This window comes from Paralichthys olivaceus, chromosome 15 (genome assembly GCF_024713975.1).
Source record: "Paralichthys olivaceus isolate ysfri-2021 chromosome 15, ASM2471397v2, whole genome shotgun sequence".
Taxonomy (NCBI): domain Eukaryota; kingdom Metazoa; phylum Chordata; class Actinopteri; order Pleuronectiformes; family Paralichthyidae; genus Paralichthys; species Paralichthys olivaceus.
In genome coordinates, this window is record NC_091107.1 from 6,421,367 (window position 1) to 6,435,463 (window position 14,097).

Below are 14,097 nucleotides of genomic sequence, written 5' to 3' on the forward strand. Positions count from 1 at the left end.
ACATCAAGTCATTGGGAATTATATAGAATAATATATATAATTACATAATTAATTATAATTCATGTTCCTCCTCAGTCTCTAACTTAAATGCTGCCACAGAAGGTATGGATGAATATTTTGATCGCTGGTACCTAAAATTTAATGTTAAATAAAATAACTTAACACTCTAAAGCAGGCTGAAATGACAGCTCATCATAAAACATAAATCATCATAAAATACATAAAAATAACCTTTAACAATACAATTGTTGGTATATAATTATATTTAAGTGATGCCTCATGTTACTTTGCAAATACTGAGACATTTTGAAAAATAAAGCAGAGAAAGAAAACTGATCAATATTTTTGACTTAAGGTACTGATGTGAATATCAGGGGACAAAGTGTCTCTTGTTCTCTACACTGTTGAGTTTTATGATCCAGGCGTACGGATGTTGGTGCCCAGAAAGAAAACTGGATCATGTGTCGTGTTGCTGATCGCAGCACAGAAGGGGAGGAACAAATACAGACTCAACAGACAGGCTGCTCGAGTGAAGGAGATTTAATGGTGTCTGGAATAACAGATTCAAAAATGTAACATCATTTGACAGTAGCAATGACAGCAGCATCAATAAGTTACAATGATAATGATTGTGCAGCTCTGGAGTCACATACCTGCAGAATGAGAACAGGGGGACAAGGTGTCATATTTTTCATTTAGTAAAAAGATACTGAAACATTACATGAAACATTACATGAGCGGAATGAGGAACATAATTACTCATGATTTCATTGAAAACTCATTCACCTTTATTTAACATCTGCCCTTTATTTAATACACTTAAAGTGGTTGTATTGAACTTTATTATACGTAAAATAAAAAAAGGATTGAAAACTCACCTCCAAGTTGAACATCTGAGTGAAGTCAGTGAAAGAAGTTGAAAATTGCGGCTCTCTCTCCACAGGGAGGCGCCATCACTCCTCCGTATTTAAAGCCGGGATCAATGACTCACATCAATTAAAAAGTGTTTTAAGGAACAATTGGAGACTTTCTGTCTTTGATCTTATTTTAAAATATATATTATCCTTTTAATACTCACTCCTGTCAGTGGAATTCAGCGGCTAATGTGCAATGCAGTCCAGTGTATATAGTCTGTTGTGTATATGTGTGTATATATATATATATATATATATATATATATCAGGGGTTCTCAACCTTATTTACTTCAAGGCCCACCTTTACACACACGTAGTGGTCCAGGGCCCATTAACACACATATCCCTAATTACTTCCGGCTAATTGATTCTAGTCTTTATTTTATCTTCATTGTATTAAATATCTACAACAGAGCCACTCCCTGTTTTACAGAAGAAGAAAAAAACATAAAATACAATGTACAGATAAAAAACTAACCGCTCCTTTAAATAAACAACATCCTACACTCGTATGAACTGCGAGTATATGACGAAGGCTAATGGAACGAAGCTCAACCTGCTGCAGGAGTCTGAGAACTCATGATTCAACATTTGCCAAAGCAAACCAGGAAGTACTTCAAACCAGGAGCAGCTGGTTTTAAACGCACATCGTGAGTTAGAAATCAAAGCACAGACCTTCTCTGCTTTCTTTGAAGTAGTGGACTGGTTTCCCAGCGACAGGTGTGAGTCTGCTCCCAAGATGCTTCAGCGTAAACAAAGTAAACAAACCGAATCTAATGAAATCAGGTTTCACTTCGTACAAATTGGAAGTTTGTTGTTGGATCAGTAGCGTCACTGTCTTTGTTTCCCATCACTCCACTCACTACAGTCCAGAGTTAGCATTAGCTCACCTGTCGACCCGTCTCAAACTGATGACGTACGCGGCCGTCGCGGCACTAGTATTAAATTGAAAACGTTTCACGGGCCACTAGAGGGCGCTCACAGATGGTTGAGAGTTGTGTTCTATATAAGATTTCTATTATATCTCTATTTAATTGCTCTTATATTGCATGTTTACTTATTTATTACTTTTACCAATGACTATTTTTGACCATCCCCACTATTACTGCACCACAGCAGATCTCCCCATTGTGGGATAAAGAAAGGATCTTTTTATTTTTTCTTAATAGATGATCAAAATCATCGCTGACAATAAAATGTTAAAGTATATAATGTAGGATGAATATAAAAAGGATTGTACTAGTAAAAAACCATTAGGGCCACATTGAAGAAGACAATCTATCCATCTATACTGTGTTTTATCTAAAGTTAATTTCAATAGTACATCATAAAATATTTGGAGAACAAGACTTGTTGAATCAACTTTATTTTGGCCCCTTTAAAAATCACGGAATAAATGAGTACAGAATGCAAAGTACAGTGTCAGGTGACTTTTTAAAATACATGTCTAATCTATGTAATCTTTTCCTTTTTACCTTTATTCACCAATTAGTATATAAATATAAATAGGGATATAGATAGGTAGTGGACACAATGTGTGGACAAGGACAAACAAATAAAACATGATAGTTATAATAATGATAATAATAAATTAAACAGAAAACATATGATATAAAGACAAATTTACATAAGACAAAATTAATTTAAAAAGAGATAAATAAAATAAGTGTAATCTGTTGTGGTTTGTAAATATTCATAGGCCTTTACAGGATGGCTGTGGTACTTTGTTCTGTTCATTTAACACAGCTCCACTCTTCCACATTTCCGTTCTGTTCCTTTTTCCCTTTTACTTCTCTGTTTTCCATTTTATTTTGTATCTTCCTTTTTGCCAACTTACATTACTTTACTTTTCACGTATAAGTTGGGGCATTAACTCAATACAATACAATAAATTCAAAGATTGTTGAGTAGCAGTTATAGAACCGTTTTATTTTTGTGCTGCTGGTTGTTGTTCTATTGATATCTGTTTGCTAAAAGATCCAACCATTGTGACGTACTGATTTATTTCTTGCTTTTTCCAGTTGTTATTCTTATTCGAAAGTTGTAATTTCTTTCGTGATATTTGCTTTAAATGTTCTCTTATATTTTAACATATGTGAAATGTTGTAAAGCAACAGTTGCTGGGGATTCAGCTATTTTCCCACATTATTGTCAATGTGCAGTAACAACACATCGCATCATTATCCACCTACTGTCAACACAGCTTCGATGGATAGATCACAATTTGGACGAGGTGAAATTATTGAGTCTGTTTCTTTTATAGAGTTTCTTGATGGAGATCAGCACTTCCTCCGTCTTCAGGGAGTAAACTATAGGATTGAGTAAAGCAGGTATGGTGTGTGTCAGAGAGGAGTTTATGATCCTGGCGTTGGGGTGGAGGGTCGATGTCACTGCTGCTATATTGGTGCCCAGAATCGGTAGGAAGAAAATAGCCACGATGATGAGGTGAGAGGTACAAGTCCTCAGAGCTTTGAGTCGCTCCTGCGCTGACGCAATCCTGCTCAGAGCCACGGAAATGCCAACATATGTGAGCACAATCAATATCAGAGGTAAGATGAGCACTATAATGAAGGCAACGTAGGCCATTATGTTATTTAAAGAGGAGTCGTTACAGGCCAGAAGATACACCGGAGCGTGATCACAGAAGAAGCTTTTCACCACCGTAGATCCACAGAAGGAGAGACGATCGATGAGTCCAACAGTGAAGGCCACCAGGCTCAGGAGAGACGCCCACACTGACAGCAGCATGACCCCGATGGAGGGTTTGGTCACCATGCTGTGGTACTTCAGAGGGAAGCAAATGGCTACAAACCTGTCGTACGCCATCGTGACCAGCGTCCACGACTGCACACTCAATAAAAAAAAGACAAAGAACATGTAACTCAAACAAGCCTCGTACACAATGTATCTGTTGTTGAACAAGAACGTGTCCAGGAGTTTGGGGATGAGAGCGGTGCTGCCAAACAGATCCGTCACAGCCAGGTTGAACACGATCATGTATCTGGGAGTGTGAAGAGTCTTGATCAGGCAGATCATGGAGAGGAGGAGGCCATTCCCAAGAACAGTGAAGACGTAGACAAAACACAGAAAGATAAAGTAATACTTCACATAAGGGATGTTGGAGAAGCCACTGAGGTAGAATTTAGCCGGACGAACAAACGTGGCGTTGAACACGGCGGCAGCTCTCTCCTCTGAGTCCATCATGACAATCTGTTGAGATGTGAGAGGAGAAAATAAGAAAATACATACATGATAAAAGACAAGACAGGAAATGTTGTGACCAGACTCACCTCAGACTGAGTTGTCTGTGGGAGAAGTGACAGTTATATTTCATCCTCTTCACCTCAGAGCGGTGGAGACCGAATCACGTGATCATAAACTCCACACTGATTTACTGGTGTTTCTGTCACTGATGTGATGATGCAATATAATTAGTTCACTTTCCACTAGAGGTTTATTATCAATGTGACAAAAACACAATATAACATATAAAGCATAAAGTTGATTAATAAAGAACATTGAAAACAACCAGTGTTGTTACATAAAAACAAAGAGTATACAAATAAAATAAAATAAGAGGCAATAACTAATTGGTGACGAAGACTGTTTTAATAAATACACCGTGGAATTACAGGTTTGGTTTTTATACTGAAGGATCGTTGAAAACAAAAAGTCTGATGAAACTTAAATTCTTTAATTGGAATTTTCCCCTGTGGATGTTTGCTGATAATAGAAGAAACAAAGTCAATTTGTCCTTCTACAGTAAAATCTAATTAAAACACTAGATGGTGCAAGACTCACAGAATCATGAACTCTTCCCTGTCTTTCTTAATGTTCTAATTACTGCAATCCATGGAATGAAACCTCCATGGAATTCTTTTTCTTTTTTTTTTGATTGAGTGTCATATTAAAGTTTGATTCCACAGCTCCACTATAACCTGACTCAGATTTAATCAGACTAAACTGAAGGTTCATTTAATTTAGTTCATTCAGTCCTGATTCACCTGGTTTCAAACCATCACAACACACTGAAAAACTGGAATGAAAAATCAATCAATCTTTTTCAGAAGTACACACACTCATAGATATCACTTTCCTAAATGTGCCTTTTTTCATGAAGATCCATGAATTATTTATTTATATATTATGTATATAGTAAAAATGTCGAAATGGGTTTGGAATCTAGATCAGTAAAAAAGAAGATCCTGCTCAGGACAATTAAATATTTGATTTATAAATAACATTAAAAGAAAGGTGGAAATCAAGAAAATCTAAAAAGCAGAACAAGACAGAGACTCTCGGTGTGTGATGGATTCACATATTGGGTTGTTTCTTACAGTCACTTAATGTGTAGTAAAATAATCTAAGCTCAAAGTTCCACTTTGCAAAGCTTTCAACTGCTCTGCATTTGACAATTAGAATTCTTTACACTTGATATAGACGTTAACTTTTCGACAGAGGCAGCTACCTCCTGTAACACATCATTTAGATACAGGTTTTATTCGGAGTAAGACAGAAATGACACAACAAATATCTGATTCAGCTCAATTTTAATTGCAATGACAAAGTTAAACATGATTTGAATCTTTCAGTTAATAAAAATGACAGAAGGAATATAAGTCTTAGGCATGTTGCTATGCATTATAAAAAGAATTTCTTTTAAAGCATTCAACTTAAAACACCTCTGTACTCTGCACTAACATGGTTATAGACTCTTAGACTCTTTTAGTCATATAAAAATCCATCCTTTTTTTCTACATGTAGAAACTTAACTCAGTTACGATGCACAGAAATATCCATAACAACAAAAACTAACTCATCACTGATTTTAGAAAAACAAAATTCAGCTTCATTACACAGCTTTCAACAAAAGAAACTAGATTCAAATAAACCTCATATAGTTTTTCTATTTTAATATTCCTATGACATTAACAGCAGCTTTACTTTGAAATCACAGAAATAGTTTTACCTCAGTGTCAAACATGAGAGTTGTTATTTTATGCTGCTTTGATTTCAATATCAAATATCTACTTCATCTATAGATTTGTTATGATTGTGTGAGTATATTTTTATAAATATTTCATACACAGCAACTAAAGCACTCAAAGAGACTTTATAATATATTCCAGGTCTAAATGGTCACATAGCTGTTATTTTTTTTAATTTCCCTCTGATGTTTAACAGCTTCTTCAAAGATTCTCTGATTTCCTGTGTCTGCAGAACGTAAACTATGGGGTTCAACATGGGAGGGAAGACGGAGGTCAGAGACAGGTTTATGATCCTGGCATTTGGTTCAATCTTCTCCATCAGGGTGAAAACGATTAACAGAGGGATGAAGTAAACTGCCACCAGTGACAGATGACCGATACACGTCTTAAACGCCTTGAGACTTTGATGAGCTGTGGCCACTTTAGCCAAAGTGCAGCCGATGTACAAGTAACCCATCAAGATGAAAACGAGCGGCAGCCAGAAAATAAGAACCGGGTACAAACAACTGAGGACATAATTAGGGTAATGGTCGTTGCACGACAGCCGGTAGATCTGCCCGTGGTCACAGAAATAACTGTTAACCACCACAGACTCACAGAAGGAGAGTCTCGTGATGAGGCCGACTGCAATCAACACAGCGACGATAACAAAGGCCCAGAAAGAGGCGATCAAATACAGCATGAACCTGTGGGTGATTTTCACTTGGTAGTGCAGCGGGAAACTGATCGCTATGAGTCTGTCGTAGGAGAGAGCCACCAGGTTGAAGGACTGCATGGAGAGGCAGGTGTAGCAGAAGAACAGAAAGGTCAGGCAGTCGTTGTACGGGATGTGGTGATGGTTGAACAGGAAGACGTCCAGGACCTTCGGCACCAGAGCAGAGTTACCAAACAGGTCCACGAAGGCCAGGTTAAACACTGCAATGTACTTTGGAGTTCTCAGATTGTGATCCAAACAGATGACGGCCATGACGGCGGCATTTCCCAGCACTGAAACGATATAAACAAAAAACAGAAAGACGTAGTAGTGTTTTATATTTGGGATGCCAGAGAACCCACTGATTATGAAATACGCCGGGTGGACGAACGTGATGTTTTTCCCCAGAGCTGAGTTGAATAAATTCATATTAAAAACAGCGTGAGAGCTGGGAGTGATGTGGAGAAGTTTCTGTCTAGAGACGGAGGTGAGCTCTTCTCCTCCTCTCTTCTCCCCTTCTCTATCCCTCCGTCTCTGTAATGACAGAAGCTTTTATCTGGTTTGACAGAGGTGGAAACTAAAAAACTGTTCTGTTTGATCCCCTGAGTGTATTTCATGTTCACTCATCATCAGACAAGGTTGTGAAGTGGAGCGGTGGCGGCTGTTAGAATATCTATTTATCTATCTATCTATCTATCTATCTATCTATCTATCTATCTATCTATCTATCTATCTATCTATCTATCTATCTATCTATCTATCTATCTTTCTTTCTTTCTTTCTTTCTATCTATCTATCATCCAACTATTTATCCATCTTACTTTCTTTCTATCTATCTATCTATCTATATCTATATATAAATATATACATAGATATATACATGTATATATAAATAAATATATTTATATCTTTTTATGTAAATACCAGTTCTCATTTTCTAAACTCACTTTGTTTCAGTCATTACAGACGAATCTTCCTCTATTACCCGATGATTCTAACTTGACACGTTCTGAAAACCACCTCTGTGTTTATTCATCTGACACATCAGTAAACAACTTCTATCAGCTGATGCAGTGAATCTCTCTGTTCTGCTTCTCCTGGATATTAGAACAGAATTGGACACACAGCCGAACCGACCCGAGCACAGACTGTCAGCCACTGAAACACATTTCTGCTGATTAAAGTTCCACCTCTGGCAGGATTTCAACTGCAGACCAGTTGCTCCAGCTCGTCTGTGTCGGAGCGTCTCTGCTGGATCTCACAGGGATTTGAGCTCAGTCTTTTTCACATCTTACATCTTAACATGAAATCTGAGATTTGTTGGTCTGTTTGCTGTTTTCCAGCTGACACAGTGAAGGAGAGAACAGGGGGCGAGAGAGAGAAAAGAGGAATGATGCAGATTCAAACCAGGGAGCTGCAGCTCAAAGCACATGTGCCTAACATCAGGTTCTGTGATATACTGTAGTATTGACTTTTATATATGTTATGGAACACAAGAAAAAAAGGTTTATGAAAGATTTGTCTGCCTCACAGACATGATGATGTGCATCGAATCATCCTGCAGCTAAAAAAAGACAGTCGGCTAAATGATCCCAGAGACAGACTTTGTTCCACGACGACGATGGACAGCTTTACTGTCATCTTACAAATCCTGAAGTTCACATACACAGACTCTGCACTTCTTGAAGATGCCTCACAATAAAATTCACATTAAAAGAAAAGTCATGATGTCCTTGATCGGCAGCAGAGGTTTAATATGAAGTTGTGTTTCAGCAGAGATGCAGTGAAGTGCTGCAGAGCAGAGAAACACACACACAAATAAAAGCTCTCGTTACTTTTTCACCTTTATGAGGAATCAAAAATCATCAAGAGGCCGAACATTTGATCAGAAATTATCTCTCTTCTTTAATCATTTATTTAAAAAATACAAATGTGCAAATCTTTTTCTTTGTCTAACATGTTGCATGAAAAATAAAAAAATATTCTGATATATAAATATACAGAAGTCTGATGATTACAATAATAAACTTTATTTCTAGGCACATTTCAAAAGTCACAAGCTGCTTCACAAAATCAACTATAAGAGCAAAGTTAAGAAAAGAAAAGCCAGATCATACTCAGCAATGCAATAAAACAACACCGATGAAAGAACTAGAATGAAAGAATAAAGAACAACATTAAAACAACTAAATAAATACAAATATATACAGTTGACTGTTTGAAGAATAAACTTGCAGTTATCACACAGTACATAAGTATAAATAAATGCAATTAGCAGAGAACTTCTTTCTTTTAATTAGCTTTTATATTTCACCCTGGTTCTTTCAAAACATTTTCCTTGATTTGAAGATGAAATGTATTACATGTGACTATTTTCAAATTCTTCTGGATTCAATTAATATCAAGACATTTGTGGGATTCTAAGATATTTATTTATTCACCTATTGGTGTTACTGTAATAGACATAATGTCCTGAACAGAACAGCAATTGTTATTTTAAATCACTTTCTTAATATTCTGATCTTTAATAATTTTCTCACAGATTCTTTGATTTCTTGCGTCTGCAGAACATAAATAATCGGGTTCAACGTGGGAGGAAGGACAGAGCTCAGAGACAAGTTTATGATCCTGGCGTTGGGATGAATATTCCTCCCAAATATAAATGTGAATAATATCGGAAAGAAATAGATGGCCACTAATGACAGATGAGCTGTGCAGGTTTTTAAGGCCTTCACTCGCTCCTGAACCGTGGCCACTTTGGTCAAAGCATAGCCGATGTAGAGGTACGTGCACAAGATGAATATCAGAGGGAACCAGAGGATAACAACTGGTAACAGAAGAGCAACGACAAGTGTGGGTGTGATATCGTTGCAGGCCAGACGAAACAACTGACCATGGTCACAGAAATGGCTTTTGATCACTACGGACTGACAGAAGGAGAGTCTGGTGAGAAGGCCGACTAAGATCAGTAGCGCAGTGACGACAAAGAGCCAAAAAGAGGCGATAACACAAAGCATGAACCTGTGGGTGACTTTCACTTGGTAGTGCAGCGGGAAACTGATCGCTATGAGTCTGTCGTAGGAGAGAGCCACCAGGTTGAGAGCCTGCATGGAGAGGCAGGCGTAGCAGAAGAACAGAAAGGTCAGGCAGTCGTTGTACGGGATGTGGGGATGGTTGAACAGGAAGACGTCCAGGACCTTCGGCACCAGAGCAGAGTTACCAAACAGGTCCACGAAGGCCAGGTTAAAAACTATGATATACTTTGGTGTTCTCAGATTGTGGGCCAAACATATCACGGCCATGACTGCAGTGTTTGCCAGCACAGACACGATATACAGAAAACACAGAAAGACAAAATAATATTTAACATTAGGAATTCCGATAAATCCGCTTATTATGAAATAAGCAGGACGCACAAAGGTGATGTTCTTCCCGAGAGCTGAGTTGAAAAGTTCCATCGTGAAAGATGGACTGACGTGAAGAAGAGCGCAGCAGGTTGTGTGGATGATGGAGGTGAGCTCGTCTCTGTCTGTTCTGATGAGGCTCGGACAAGCTCTGTTAACTGATCCTCTGTTTATTTCATTCAGCGTCTGATCCCTGGAGTCTATTCTGTGCAAGCAGGAAAAAACTTCTCAATACACTTGTTACATTTCATTTAAAATATTATATTATTTATGTATTTTATATTATATTGCATTATTGCAATCGAGCATCTATTTTCATGTATTTTCAGTGTATTTGAGTTTGTGACAGTTTGGTTAGTTTGCTGTTTTCAATTCATTTGTTTTCTATAGAGATAATCACAGATATACAATGAACAGGGACAATAAGCACAGTTAAGAGGAAACATGTATCAATGATTATGGATCTTAAAGGTTATAAGATCCACTCACATTTAATACTACTAATGCTTCCAATGAGGCTCTGTATTTATTTACCTTGAAACCCAAACTAATAGCGTAAACATATATTTGTAATCTCAGAAACTTCAATATAAATAATAGTACTGATTGTATTTGCACAGCACACATCAATCACACACTGTCAACACAGCCGTCAGAGATAACTTGGTATCTTGCCCAAGGACACGGGGGTCGAACCACTGACCTTCCAGACCCCCGCATCCCCCTATCTATCTATATAGATATAGCTATAGATATAGATAGATAGATATATACATATATAAATATCTTTTTATGTAAATACCAGTTCTCATTTTCTAAACTCACTTTGTTTCAGTCATTACAGACGAATCTTCCTCTATTACCCGATGATTCTAACTTGACACGTTCTGAAAACCACCTCTGTGTTTATTCATCTGACACATCAGTAAACAACTTCTATCTGCTGATGCAGTGAATCTCTCTGTTCTGCTTCTCCTGGATATTAGAACAGAATTGGACACACAGCCGAACCGACCCGAGCACAGACTGTCAGCCACTGAAACACATTTCTGCTGATTAAAGTTCCACCTCTGGCAGGATTTCAACTGCAGACCAGTCGCTCCAGCTCGTCTGTGTCGGAGCGTCTCTGCTGGATCTCACAGGGATTTGAGCTCAGTCTTTTTCACATCTTACATCTTAACATGAAATCTGAGATTTGTTGGTCTGTTTGCTGTTTTCCAGCTGACACAGTGAAGGAGAGAACAGGGGGAGAGAGAGAGAAAAGAGGAATGATGCAGATTCAAACCAGGGAGCTGCAGCTCAAAGCACATGTGCCTAACGTCAGGTTCTGTGATATACTGTAGTATTGACTTTTATATATGTTATGGAACACAAGAAAAAAAGGTTTATGAAAGATTTGTCTGCCTCACAGACATGATGATGTGCATCGAATCATCCTGCAGCTAAAAAAAGACAGTCGGCTAAATGATCCCAGAGACAGACTTTGTTCCACGACGACGATGGACAGCTTTACTGTCATCTTACAAATCCTGAAGTTCACATACACAGACTCTGCACTTCTTGAAGATGCCTCACAATAAAATTCACCTTAAAAGAAAAGTCATGATGTCCTTGATCGGCAGCAGAGGTTTAATATGAAGTTGTGTTTCAGCAGAGATGCAGTGAAGTGCTGCAGAGCAGAGAAACACACACACAAATAAAAGCTCTCATTACTTTTTCACCTTTATGAGGAATCAAAAATCATCAAGAGGCCGAACATTTGATCAGAAATTATCTCTCTTCTTTAATCATTTATTTAAAAAATACAAATGTGCAAATCTTTTTCTTTGTCTAACATGTTGCATGAAAAATTAAAAAATACTCTGATATATAAATATACAGAAGTCTGAGGATAACAATAATAAACTTTATTTCTAGGCACATTTCAAAAGTCACAAGCTGCTTCACAAAATCAACTATAAGAGCAAAGTTAAGAAAAGAAAAGCCAGATCATACTCAGCAATGCAATAAAACAACACCGATGAAAGAACTAGAATGAAAGAATAAAGAACAACATTAAAACAACTAAATAAATACAAATATATACAGTTGACTGTTTGAAGAATAAACTTGCAGTTATCACACAGTACATAAGTATAAATAAATGCAGTTAGCAGAGAACTTCTTTCTTTTAATTAGCTTTTATATTTCTCTCTGGTTCTTTCAAAACATTTTCCTTGATTTGAAGATGAAATGTATTACATGTGACTATTTTCAAATTCTTCTGGATTCAATTAATATCAAGACATTTGTGGGATTCTAAGATATTTATTTATTCACCTATTGGTGTTACTGTAATAGACATAATGTCCTGAACAGAACAGCAATTGTTATTTTAAATCACTTTCTTAATATTCTGATCTTTAATAATTTTCTCACAGATTCTTTGATTTCTTGCGTCTGCAGAACATAAATAATCGGGTTCAACGTGGGAGGAAGGACAGAGCTCAGAGACAAGTTTATGATCCTGGCGTTGGGATGAATATTCCTCCCAAATATAAATGTGATTAATATCGGAAAGAAATAGACGGCCACTAATGACAGATGAGCTGTGCAGGTTTTTAAGGCCTTCACTCGCTCCTGAACCGTGGCCACTTTGGTCAAAGCATAGCCGATGTAGAGGTACGTGCACAAGATGAATATCAGAGGGAACCAGAGGATAACAACTCGTAACAGAAGAGCAACGACAAGTGTGGGTGTGACGTCGTTGCAGGCCAGACGAAACAACTGACCATGGTCACAGAAATGGCTTTTGATCACTACAGACTGACAGAAGGAGAGTCTGGTGAGAAGGCCGACTACGATCAGTAGCGCAGTGACGACAAAGAGCCAAAAAGAGGCGATAACACAAAGCATGAACCTGTGGGTGACTTTCACTTGGTAGTGCAGCGGGAAACTGATCGCTATGAGTCTGTCGTAGGAGAGAGCCACCAGGTTGAGAGCCTGCATGGAGAGGCAGGCGTAGCAGAAGAACAGAAAGGTCAGGCAGTCGTTGTACGGGATGTGGGGATGGTTGAACAGGAAGACGTCCAGGACCTTCGGCACCAGAGCAGAGTTACCAAACAGGTCCACGAAGGCCAGGTTAAAAACTATGATATACTTTGGCGTTCTCAGATTGTGGGCCAAACATATCACGGCCATGACTGCAGTGTTTGCCAGCACAGACACGATATACAGAAAACACAGAAAGACAAAATAATATTTAACATTAGGAATTCCGATAAATCCTCTTATTATGAAATAAGCAGGACGCACAAAGGTGATGTTCTTCCCGAGAGCTGAGTTGAAAAGTTCCATCGTGAAAGATGGACTGACGTGAAGAAGAGCGCAGCAGGTTGTGTGGATGATGGAGGTGAGCTCGTCTCTGTCTGTTCTGATGAGGCTCGGACAAGCTCTGTTAACTGATCCTCTGTTTATTTCATTCAGCGTCTGATCCCTGGAGTCTATTCTGTGCAAGCAGGAAAAAACTTCTCAATACATTTGTTACATTACATTTAATATATTATATTATTTATGTATTTTATATTATATTGCATTATTGCAATCGAGCATCTATTTTCATGTATTTTCAGTGTATTTGAGTTTGTGACAGTTTGGTTAGTTTGCTGTTTTCAATTCATTTGTTTTCTATAGAGATAATCACAGATATACAATGAACAGGGACAATAAGCACAGTTAAGAGGAAACATGTATCAACGATTATGGATCTTAAAGGTTATAAGATCCACTCACATTTAATACTACTAATGCTTCCAATGAGGCTCTGTATTTATTTACCTTTAAACCCAAACTAATAGTGTAAACATATATTTGTAATCTCAGAAACTTAAATATAAATAAAAGTACTGATTGTATTTGCACAGCACACATCAATCACACACTGTCAACACAGCCGTCAGAGATAACTTGGTATCTTGCCCAAGGACACGGGGGTCGAACCACTGACCTTCCAGACCCCCGCATCCCCCTATCTATCTATCTATCTATATAGATATAGCTATAGATATAGATAGATAGATATATACATATATAAATATCTTTTTATGTAAATACCAGTT

At 37.7% G+C, this 14,097-nt stretch overlaps 4 protein-coding genes across 4 annotated transcripts; all 4 read right to left on the reverse strand.

Annotated features, from left to right (window-relative positions):
* Window positions 1-2,663: 2,663 nt before the first annotated feature.
* LOC109635721 (olfactory receptor 13G1-like) lies at window positions 2,664-4,842 on the reverse strand. Its single transcript, XM_020097074.2, has one exon. It carries the CDS (start codon window positions 4,116-4,118, stop codon window positions 3,132-3,134), a length of 987 nt encoding a protein of 328 aa, XP_019952633.2. The 5' UTR covers window positions 4,119-4,842; the 3' UTR covers window positions 2,664-3,131.
* A 1,196-nt stretch (window positions 4,843-6,038) lies between these two features.
* Window positions 6,039-7,088, reverse strand: LOC109635722 (olfactory receptor 1F1-like). Its single transcript, XM_020097075.2, has one exon. The coding sequence runs from the start codon at window positions 7,023-7,025 to the stop codon at window positions 6,054-6,056; it is 972 nt and encodes a 323-aa protein (XP_019952634.1). The 5' UTR covers window positions 7,026-7,088; the 3' UTR covers window positions 6,039-6,053.
* A 2,009-nt stretch (window positions 7,089-9,097) lies between these two features.
* On the reverse strand, window positions 9,098-10,054 carry LOC109635723 (olfactory receptor 52E8-like). The gene has a single exon (XM_020097077.2). It carries the CDS (start codon window positions 10,052-10,054, stop codon window positions 9,098-9,100), a length of 957 nt encoding a protein of 318 aa, XP_019952636.2.
* Window positions 10,055-12,203: 2,149 nt separating this feature from the next.
* Window positions 12,204-13,336, reverse strand: LOC138404872 (olfactory receptor 52E8-like). Its single transcript, XM_069510249.1, has one exon. It carries the CDS (start codon window positions 13,334-13,336, stop codon window positions 12,380-12,382), a length of 957 nt encoding a protein of 318 aa, XP_069366350.1. The 3' UTR covers window positions 12,204-12,379.
* Window positions 13,337-14,097: the final 761 nt, after the last annotated feature.